The sequence below is a fragment of the Echiichthys vipera genome (genome assembly GCF_963691815.1).
Source record: "Echiichthys vipera genome assembly, chromosome: 3".
NCBI classification, from domain to species: domain Eukaryota; kingdom Metazoa; phylum Chordata; class Actinopteri; order Perciformes; family Trachinidae; genus Echiichthys; species Echiichthys vipera.
Window position 1 is genome coordinate 8395954 of NC_139828.1, and position 11930 is coordinate 8407883.

The 11930-nt window shown below is 38.6% G+C and overlaps 1 protein-coding gene across 1 annotated transcript; it reads right to left on the reverse strand.

Moving 5' to 3' along the window:
• Positions 1 to 525: 525 nt before the first annotated feature.
• On the reverse strand, positions 526 to 8213 carry LOC310945325 (uncharacterized protein). The gene is made up of 4 exons (XM_083911381.1): positions 8175 to 8213; positions 5781 to 6161; positions 4742 to 4876; positions 526 to 905 (listed from the first exon to the last, which is right to left on the reverse strand). Exons 1-4 carry the CDS (start codon positions 8188 to 8190, stop codon positions 745 to 747), a joined length of 693 nt encoding a protein of 230 aa, XP_083767507.1. The 5' UTR covers positions 8191 to 8213; the 3' UTR covers positions 526 to 744.
• Between the last annotated feature and the right edge of the window lie 3717 nt (positions 8214 to 11930).

Sequence of the window (11930 nt, forward strand, 5' to 3'; positions counted from 1 at the left end):
TAAATTCATCTTTATGTAATTCATATTTACAAACACAAAACTTTTTGCTTATTTACTGTACAAATGCTGCTGCTGGCGACACTTTCAAAAATCACCAGGAGTTTAAATAAAAGGAAAGGAAAAGTATCATGTTGAGGCCATCTAGTGGCTCTTAAGATGTTTTACACACATTCAAGTTTAAACAATAAAACAAATATAAAATACAAAGTAAAAAATATTCATTTAAAAATCCTTATTCATTTTATTTCATGTATGTGTTTACTGATGTGTGACACTGCTTCTTTTATTCTGTATTCGTTTATTCTCTTTACTGTGAAGTCTCTTCTGTAAAGGATCAAAGTTTCACAAATAAAGAATAAAAGAAAAAACATTAATAATAAGACGTAGAGCCGGGTCTGTTCCACGTTCTTGCTCGTTCAAAAGAAGCTTTTCGTCGCCACCGTGTGCACAAGACTGCTGGATAAATACTTTATACACATATATATATTATAATTATTATTCTTATAGCTGTTGTGACTTGCTGCTGCTCATGGAGGAATTGTTGGGACTCTGTAAATCATAAAGAGTTTGGTCTGAACCGACTCTTTATGTAAAGTCTGTGGAGATGTTTTCTTATGATTTTGCACTGTAAATAAAATGAAATTTGAATTAATAATATAAAAATCCTTCAGCTGTCACTGCGGTAAAAACATCTTTAACAGGCGTAAGTCTCAACACGAGGAGTCGATCGGGTCCGTGACGTCTTCACTCTTTGTATCGCTGCTTGCCTTCGTCGCTTCTCCGACCTGGACCCGGGTTCCTGAGGTTCTGGGAGGTGGAACCGGTCTTCAGAGTGACCGGCGCCGGCCGAGGTGAAGGCTGCTTGTTGGCCACAGGGCGAGTGTTTACGTAGATGGGATCTTCTCCTGCATTAAGAAGCAAAAATAGGAGAATTTCCGCCGTTTGGCTCAATAATCAACCGATATGTTTCACTGTTAAATAACTTAAATGTACATTTGTGAGTGCAGCGGAGAAGCTCTCGCGTTAAAACAACTCTGCATTTTATAAGAAAAGCACGACATTTCTAACACATGTTTGTTTCCAGACGTGGAGTCAGATTTGACCTCTGAGAGCCGTCAGAGGTCAAATCCAAGATGGCCGCCAGTCCGCCCCCCCTCCCCCTCCCCCCAATTCTAATGTTCTTGGGTGCTTCATTTTGGACTCAAACAGCTTAGAAAAACCTTTAAGGTGTGAGTGGAAATGACACCTTTTTTTGGTGATACTTTGGAGATCGCCAGAAATCAAGGAAATGCATTTAGGTGTTCAATGTTTGACTTGGTTTTTACTTTTAATGATGCCGTTTCAGGCGGCGTGGTGGTGGTTAGCACTGTCATCTCACAGCAAGAGGGTTCCTGGTGTGTGGAGTTTGCATGTTCTCCCCGTGTCTGTGTGGGTTTTCTCTGGCTTCCTCACACAGTCCAAAGACGTGTAAGTGTTGGGATAGACTGGCACAGGGTGTACCCCGCCTCACGCCAAATGTCAGCTGGGATCGGCTCCAGCCCGCCCATGACCCCAATAGGGAGAAGAGGTTGAAGATGAATGAATGATGGTGCCGTTTTGACTAAATCTGTCCTTCCTCTGACAGATGAATAAAAATAATAATGCTTTGATCCTGACAGTGTAAACAGGAAGGAAACCATATATTGTAATAAATTGTTGTGTCTGGGAACGAGCATCACGAAAAAACAGTGATGAAATGTCAGAAATGATCAAGAACTCGTGAAAACAGGAAAAATCAAATGCCCTGTCATTTTCCTGGTCATTTGTTTTACTTTATTCCTATTTTTAATTGCACCATCCATCCATCGATCAGGAAATGCATAAACACACTGACCGTCACTAGGAAGCCCCTCATCAGAGGTTGAATGTAACTAAACTAAGTACATTTAATAAAGTTCTGCACTCGTACAGATTTGAGGTAGACCACTTTACTTTACTTGAATATTTTTATTTTCTTCACTACAATTCAGAAGGAAATACTGGACTTTTTAATCCTTGTTTATTTGATGTATTTAATTACTCATTACACTGTAGATTCAATACAAAGTAGACTTTAACAGAGTATTTCTACACTGATACTAGTATTGCTCTTTCTGCATTACAGCAGCTTTCTCTCTTTTTTCATATTCTCAAAACATGAAGTGCAAACACCACATTAATTCAACATTTGACTGATGAAAGTAAAATAATCAACAGGTCCATCAATGCCACTTAAATGTGATTTCTGTTTACAATCAAGACGGTCAAATGCCAAAGGACCTGTGTCGACGTGCTGTATTTTCTATATTTAACTTCCCACTGAGACGTTAGCAACACAATTACTTCTGTTAAATATCAAACACACTCAGCTGAAAAGTGTCCGTCAAACAAACATCACAAGAAGTCCACATTCTCTGCTCAGGACGCCATTACTCCATTTTATCTTTACATAGAAAACACGTGTTTGCTGCTCTGAATATCGAGTGCAGAGCCTTTAACATTTATCACATGTTGTCATATTTAACTCACAGCTAAAGCTCATCTGTCCTTTCTCATATTTACACATTTGCTAAACTTGTTTTATTGTTTGTTGTTGGTGAAATAATTCATCAGACGTGACGAAGGGGCAACACGCCGCTCACGCAGAGGTAAAGATGTGTTAATGTGGTGTTCAACCACAGAGGGTGGAGCAGTTAGAAGAAGGACAAAAGCTGCAGACCCACACACAGGGGATGTGCGACAGGCCACAACAGTGACGCTGGTATTGTTTTTACCTTGTGAGTCATCAGGGCAACATGTGAGACAAGTGTAGCGGGAACTACCACAGAGGCAGCTTTCACTGTTTTCAGGGGTGTCACAACCGTGCAAGATACAGTCACAGAACTGTAATGAAAAATACGCAAAAAGACGTGTATTGGGGTGCCTGGTGGCTCAGTGGTTAGAGGGGGAACCCCATGTACTGAGGTTGGAAGTACTCGAAGCAGCGGCCTGAGTTCGATTCCCACCTGTGGATCTTTGCTGCATGTTGCCCCCCTCTCTCTCTCTCATTCTTGTTTCCTGTCATTCTTCAAGATGTCCTCAAATTAAGGCATGAAAAGACAAAAAAAAAACCTTTAAAAAGGCAAAAAGACACTTATTACTTACTTGCTATTTCATTAAAGCAGTTTTATGTAATTATACTGTCCTGCTGCCAGGGGCGTAAAGTGGTGCCCTATCCCTACTTCCCACCCCCCTCTACTTCTGATGCCGTTGCTTGGACCACACTAAACTTCGAACTCAGCCTTCATTTTGATCTCAACGACACACCTGAACAGTTCTGTGACGATTGTGACACGATAGCAGTGACAAAAATCCTCAAAACACTGAAAACCCTCTTTGGTAGTTCCCGCTACACTGACACTTGTCTCACATGTTGCCCTGATGACTCACGAGGTAAAAACAATGCCAGCATAGCTGTTGTGGCGAACCCAGGCCGCTGCTTCGAGGGCCTCTAACCACTGAGCCACCAGGCACCCCGATACACGTCTTTTTGTGTATTTTTCATTACAGTTCTGTGACTGTATCTTGCACGGTTGTGATACCCCTTAAAACACTGAAAGATGCCTCTGTGGTAGTTCCCGCTACACCTGTCTCACATGTTGCCCTGATGACTCACAAGGTAAAAATGCCAGCGTCGCTGTTGTGGCCTGTCGCACATCCCCTGTGTGTGGGTCTGCAGCTTTTGTCCTTCTTCTAACTGCTCCACCCTCTGTGGTTGAACACCACATTAGCACATCTTTACCTCTGCGTGAGCGGCGTGTCGCCCCTTTGTCACGTCTGATGGATTTACTTCACCAACAACAAATATTTAAAAAACACAAAAGTATGCTGCTTTTAGAGGGATACCAATTGTAGATGTATTTTGATGAAATAACGATTATAGATTAATTTATTGAATAGTTTCATCTTTGGGTAAAAATAGTTAAAGATGTGAGAATTCGCAAAATATTTTGACAATTATCTTTTTAAATGAGGATTGTGCGAAAGCAAGTGAGAAAACAATAGTGGGTGTTTTTTTTTTTTACACTTGAGTCATTGGAAGTAAAACCTCCATATATAAAGAACTTTTGCATGTCATACGTATTTATTGACCGCAAGATAATTCTCAGGTAAAAACTGCTTCATGACTGGCAGGCGGTGGGTGGGAGACAGGTGGTGGCGTGTGGGTGCTTTTTTCAGTTCTGCCAACGTCGATTCTGCAAATATGTGATATTTTTCTCAGTAGGGGTCAGTCGGCTGTGTTCGTTTTCCCCTCATGCACGGATCTCTGCCTGCAAAATGAGGTCTGTTCTCAACGTGAAAATCTCTCTGCATCATTACTGAAACCACACAGTAGAAGACAGACGACATGTCCTACATCGACACTTCAGACTGTTCACACTGCAGTTGAAACCACACAAACCACTCGCTCACTCGGCCATGAGTTGAGTTGGGCAGAAAATACCTGTTTCCAGTGCTTCCTCTGTGTCTTTTGTTCTCTCACTCAGACACAGAGACCCTGTGTTTGAAATGACTAAAGTTGTCTGTAGATGTTTGTTGGATTCTTTCCCTTGTTCGGCAGCTTTCATCTGCGGCTTCTCTTCCCTACAGAGTTTATCTACAATCTATAGATGCGTACTGCAGTTCCAGTAGATCGAGATAATTATCTAAAACTTCCACCTAAACAGTGAGACTGGTGCTGTACCTCTGCTTCCGCGATGTCTTCTTCTCAGCAAGACGCAAATGACCAGCAGGACAATCAGAAGGAAGGCAGAAGCCCCCAAAATGATCCACATCCAGCTGCTGATGAGCGGCAGGTTTTCTGAGGGAGACACAGTGGCTGTAAGAGAAAACATGTGTTCACGTTGTGTCAGTCAGAGTCGGCCAATGTGTGCACATGTTAGTCCTTAAGGGGGAGCATTTCAACTTATTAATACCACCATGAAACTTCCTGACAGGATGAAAGTTTAATACGCAAATGAGGTGTTATCTTTCGTTAACGTTGGTGGATTTAGGAGGATTCTAAAGATGGGAAATAAACACAATAAATAATTAAGAGTCGTTATCACATCAGCCAGCATTCAAAAATACGGCTATGAGATATACGCTTGGATGTTTGATCACTTTAAACGCTTTTATTTGTCCAGTGATCAGCTGTAATGTGTGAATCATTACGTCAGTGTGCAGAGTTCACACCTCACGGAACAAAGTTGAATGTCTTAGAATAAATTCGACCTCCTCGTCCCTGAAGTGTCATCATCTTTACGTACGCTTACTGACACACGTGCACACACCTTGTTCACCTGAAGGGTACGACGTATTTTCCTTGCTCTTCGCTGTCAAGGAGGAAACAAAATGATACTTTCATTATACATGTGTTCATCATAATAAGCTTTAAGGCAACACTTTACTTTAGGAACCTCATATTAAGCATTTATACGCAGAGTACAAACATGTAACAAATGTGTTATAAGCAACTACAATGCAGTTGTAAGCATCCGAGTTGGTTATTAACAACTTTAACTCCTGCTGTGCCGCCCATAAGTGGAGGCCCATGTATGAACAGACATTGAGAGACATTATAGTATTATTATAGAATACACAGTTGTAATAATGAGAAAAATGTCTCCAAAGGTGAAGTTATAAAACAACCACATTATTAAATGTTTGCACGCTGCTTCGAAATGTTAAATACAGGGAATTAAAGTAAAATGTTACCAGCTTCAGTCACACGCAATACTTACTAATAACTACTTCTGTTCCACTGCTGTTAATAAAGATTAATAAGGGAATCTCTATTGTGACTTTGCAAAAGTACCATCCGCTCTCTGTTGCGTTTGCCCAAGTGTATTTCGCCACAGGCTCTTCAGTGTCTTTCTCCGCAGCCTTGGTTTCGTTGGACGCCTCGGTGGAGGTCTTTGCAGAGTTGTTAACGATCTCTTGGTGAAATATGTGATCTTTATCGAATGAACGTCCAGAGGGGTTAAAATACCAGACCACCCGAAGTCTGTCGTGTGTCTTTGTCCTCAAACGGCAGAGGAACGTCACCGGGGAACCGTAAGGAACTTCCACTCTCCTTTGTGTTTCATCCAGAATCACAGGAGCAAGACCCGACACCACCAGGGCTGAAAGACAGAAACAAATAAAACTTTATATTTAAGCACAGTTTGGAGGGACTTGAGTTTTTCCATTTCTGCTAATTTATTCTTCTACTTATTCTTACAATCATTGTAATCATTAGGGGCAAAACAATTTGGGATTTTTGAGACTGATAATCGTCTTTCAGAGGGGAAAAATGACCAATATGACGGCCAATAAAGGGATTTTTGAACTGGAATGAAAATGAACCTTTTCAATGTAGATCGTTAGACGGATGCTTTTCAGATCAAATAACTTTATTAAAGATTATTTAAGATTATTATACATACAACTAGTTCTAGAGATGACAACTGCTAAAATAAAGAATAAATAAAAATAAATAGCTACAGTAAGTATTACTGTTGGTTTAGTATCAGTCATTGCTGAGCATTCAGATAAAAAATAAATAAATATAATATAGATAGCTGCCTTCACCAGCTGACGGACAGAAGTTTACTAAACCAAAACAGTTTTCATGTCGTCTCCATGGCAAGAAATCAACAGTGTTGACTTTATTTCCGCCCAGTGCAGCGTGTGAGGGGAAACCGTGACACGGACGCACACAGACTGAGCCGATCAGTCAATGTAGATTCATCTCATGTGATCAAAATAAGATGTATTTAATAACATAGGATTGTATCTGTTCTGTGAGATAAGAGGCTATCGTCGCAACGCTTCAGGCGCACTCGCTGTAGAGCAGTGACTGTATGGTGACAGATGGGGCCCTCCCGGGCAGCGAGCCCCCCACACACAAACCCATTTACGGGCGTGGCCCCTATAGGTCCATGACGTCCCACCTGGACCGGAGTGAATCACACCGAAAAAATGATCTACAGACTTCAGGATATCTTTTTATGGTACCGGACAAAACTCATTTTTCAGAGTGGCTTTAACTACAATTCAGAAGGAAATATTGCACTTTTTAGTCCACTGCATAATTTAGAACCTTTAGTTACTTTGCATATTAGATAAATATAGATATCAGATTATTAATATGAAACACGTGGGTGATTCCACCCCTCCATAAAAACACACTAAATGAGTCAAAGTTGAACAAACATATGCTAGATTAACACCTAAAAAGAAATGATTGAAATGGTGGAACAAACATCTTTGTTGGGTCATCTTGTCTTTTATTTATTGATTTATTGAGTTTATTGTGTTTTGTTTTTTTAAAACGCCAGTTAGTTCACACAACTTGGTTTGGACCTTTATATTTTGATATTCATCCATATGAATTAATCATAAAGTAGCCCCATACACTGTTGAGTAGAAATTACGTGCCTGAGACCGTTAAAATTATGATTAACTAATAAAACAGCCATAAACAAAAGGCAAAGATAAAAAACTTTACAGCCTCACTCTGCTTTATATCTGTCTACATGTTTGTCCAGTTGTGTTTGTCAATATGTGCATAATCTGTCGGTGTGCTGCCCATAAACTGTGCGGTGAAGTGGAGAAGAATTTCCCCCGGGGACAATAAAGTCTGACGTCTAAAGTCCAAGTAAGCTGTGATATCTTGGCTGTTTGGCACAGGAAATTATTCCATGAGGAACCAGGACGAACCAATAAATGATGATGTGTTATTACAGGTCCAGATCAGACTTTATTGATCCCAAGGGGAAAACTCATGAGCTACCTGGAAATATATATAGTAAAAAATAAACCCCACCTTTACCAGTTTTAATGTAAACGTAATGTTAACGCATTAATAATTATAGTCAATGATAAAATAAAGATTATTGGGAAATGTGCCACCAACACTTCAGTACGTTTAATTCATTTATATTGTTTTTTCTAGTGCAGAATCATAACAATAACTTAGTTAAGTAAGATTTTGAATGAAGGACTTTTAGTTACACTGTAGTTTTGCTACTTTGATTCACATTTAGTAAAAGATCTGAGAAATTGTTCCACTTCCACCCAGTAAGTAACAAGAAGGCAAATGTTTTTCATCCTACAGCATTCATTATTCTGGGTACATGAAATTCCGGTCTTACCTGTCGTGAGCAACATGAGAGTCGACCGCTTCAGCCACATTTCCATGGTGTTATGCGAGAGGTGGTCGTCTTCTTCTCAAACTCATCCTGTCTCTGCTGCCTGTCTGCACATCTGACAGGGTTAGACGTAAAAAAAAAAAACCTGTGTGTGGGTGGGAGGAGATTTTTTTTCGTCTGTCTTTTATAGTGTGAGAATAAGTTGCTGACTGTAGTGGAGGTTGCATGAACAACAACTGAAGATGGTGTAGGCTTTAGAAAAGAAGAGGGATTCCTGACCAAACACTTTACTGCACTTTTGTTTCGACTGTTTTTAGTGAAAGCATCAAAGCAGACGGCCGCTGCTTCACTGCTATAAATGTGCATCTGGTGTCAGGCACACTTCTGCAGGCTGGTGGCACACGGTGAATCCCTGGGTGCGATAAAAAGGCAGGTGCCGACTCGCTGAGTAAAAATAAAAACAGGGCAACGGCAGATGATACGAGGGGTTTGTGAAACCCTTGTGGGTTTTGGTGCAAGGGTGCTATAACACATTTCACCTCGTCCCCACAGCGGTGTACGAGGAGCCTCTGGCTTCCTGTGACAAGACACGACGGAGTATGATGAACTCTCTGATTCAATCCAACCACAATTAACAAGACAAATGCAGGAGATACAACAAAGTATAGTTCATGTATTAATGTATGTATGTTTCATGCAGAAGAGTCGAGACACGCACAGGAATAATGGAAACACACAATTAAACACACATATTAAAGTTAAAATCTGAAATCTGTGAAACACGGATTTACGCTGATATGAAGTATAAACTTCTTAAATTCACTCTTTTTTATATTTTTCATTGGCATGCACTTGTTTTTATATATTTTATTTACCGTTTATTATTATGAATATGTACCAAACACCAGTGGTGTAAAGTAGCTAAACATTTATTCAAGTACTGTACTTAAGTATAATTTAGAGTTATCTGTACTTTACTTGAGCAATTCCTTTATCCTATATTTCAACTCCACATCTCAGAGGAAAAGATTGTACTTTAATCTCCACTTCTTAAAAAATGTCTTAAATTGAATCACAAGTTACTTTAAGAAGAAGAAGAAGAACAGAGATACAGATTGAAATCATGAACATTTATAGTTATAAATATGCCCAGTAGCTCACCTGGTGAGTGGGTCCCATATACAGAGGCTGAGTCCTCACTGCAGCAGCCCGTGGTTTGACTCCTTTGTTGCATGTCGTCCCGTCTCTTCCCCCCCCCCCCCCGTTTTCTTCCTACCTTCAGCTGCACTTCAAATAAAAGCATAAAAAGCAAAAAATAAATACAGTACAAAAACACAAAAATACAGAAATAAATAAATATATAATATAACAAAATTTGAGAAATGTAAAGCATTTATTAATTATTTTATTAATTCCTGTGTTTATTTATTCCTATATTTATTTATAAATGTATTTACTTATTCATATATTTATGTATGTATGCATTTATTTATTTATTCCTGCATTTATTTATACATTTATTTATACATTTAGTTATTTGAGACTTGAGTCATGTTTAATCATAATAAAGGCATAAAAAAAAAATATATTAATAAAAAATACAAAATAGTATCAACAAATAAGATTAAACATTATTATTATAGATTAAAATACAACAGTATTTAAATCAATTGGCATTAGCCAAGCCTCTACCAGCTCCAAAATTCCAACCATAAATGCATTAAATTATAGATTATTATCCAATAATACATATATTACATACATACAGCTAATATACATCATTTTTGCTCAATGACTACTTAGACTTTCGGTACTTAAGGTATATTTTGATGCTTGCAGATACTTTTGTACGTGTAATGAGTAAACATGAGTAAAGGTAAAATCTTTAAGTATTGTTCACTGATGTATTTCTGCTTTTCCTTGAGTAAATGGTCTGAGTGCTTGTTTGTCTGCTGCCAAACACAGAGGGATAACCCTTGTATGTAAAAACCTGAGTCTGTTCATGACAGCGAAGACAAAAGGCCATGAGAAGAAACATCTAAAGTTTGTTTAACTCCTGAAACTGAACTTCAGAGAGAGCGAAAGTAGGTCCTCCTGTCTGTGATGTTCACAGAGAAATGATCTAAAACCATTTGTTTAGTGGGACAGGAGCTTCGAGGTGAGTGGGCGCTGTGGCTAAAATATAACTAACACTAGTATACCTTAGGTGGTGGAGTCTCCTTCTGTGTTCTCATGTTTTATGTGAAGCTTGTTTGGTGGTTGGAAACAATTACAGAACTGTCTCTAGAGCAAATATATGTTTTTGTGTTTCAGAATAAAATAAAAGTTGCAATATGACGGCAGACTATTTTAATCAAGAGGTTTTTTTATCATATTGCTGCAGTGGTTGAAACGTTTTCTATAGTTAAAATGAACATTTTTGACATTCATTTAACATAATGAATAGAATAGAATAGAATAGAATAGAATAGAATAGACTTTATTGATCCCACAGCGGGGAAATTCACGTGAGCAGTAGCTTACACACAGACACAGACAACACAGACCCTTAGTTTACATAAGGTAAACAAAGATAATTAAAAATAAAATAGAAGATAAAAATAAAGAATAAGAATAGAAAATATACTATATACAATATACAACATGGAGTAGATCTACTTTGCTTTTTGTTCTTCACTATAACGCAAATAATAAAAACCGCAGCATTGAGTCATTGTTTTTGCTTTAAAACATTTTCAAATGGATAAAGTTCACTTTCAGACAGATGTCAGATCAGAAACTGATTCTGTCATCTTACTTCCTGCAGCCTGGGAGAAGATGTTAAAGGGACATTGGTGTCGTGTAGATGCTGCTTCAGGTGATGTCAGGAAAAAGGGACGTGACCCGGAGGAGCTGGCTCCCTGAAGGAAAACTGACCTGGACCGTATTTAACAAATCACAACACTTTTCATACCGTAACCCTGATAAAGTGACGCATCTAGGACAAATGTTTAAAAGGTTAAAGGATTAAAAGACCATGATTCTCTGTGGATTTTTTTGGTAATTTTATTACTTGTACATTTGTTGGGGATTTTGATCACTGGTGCAAAACTTAAGACTAAATATAAAGATAAATAGAAACAGTTACGCTCTCTCGCTGCATTTAGAAAACTGACAAAGAAAAATTAGGGACATGAGTATTATAGTGAATAAGTGCTGGTTTGTTTCTGGGTCTTGTGCAAAATACTGTAATGCTATCCCATATATATTTTAGTATGAAACTGGTTGATTTTTACTATTCACATAATGGCATTACATTTTTTAAATCTTTTTAAACGCTCATCGCCAGTACAGAGGCAATACATATTGAAACTTGTTAAACCTGCCTTTGTTTTGACCAAGTCCAGTTGTTTTTGGGGTAAGGATGACCTGGAAGAATGAGAACATTCACAGGCTATGTGTGAATTTATTTATACATTTATTAATGCATTTATTTATTTATGTCTATATTTTATGTGTGAATTTATTTATTTATTGCTGCATTTATTTATTAATGTATTTATGCATTTATTTATTGAGACTTGAGTCATGTTTAATCCTTCATAATAAACTAAGCACCAAAGTAAATCCCTTCTCAGCTTTCTACGACAGTCCCTGAAGGCAGCATTACTCACCCGCGCAGCAGAAACACCAGTACCCAGAATGCTCTTCTGCCGCATGCGCACTGAGCACTACGGCCCAAAGGCGTTGGTGGTTGGTGTCCGTCCGAGGATGCGTTGC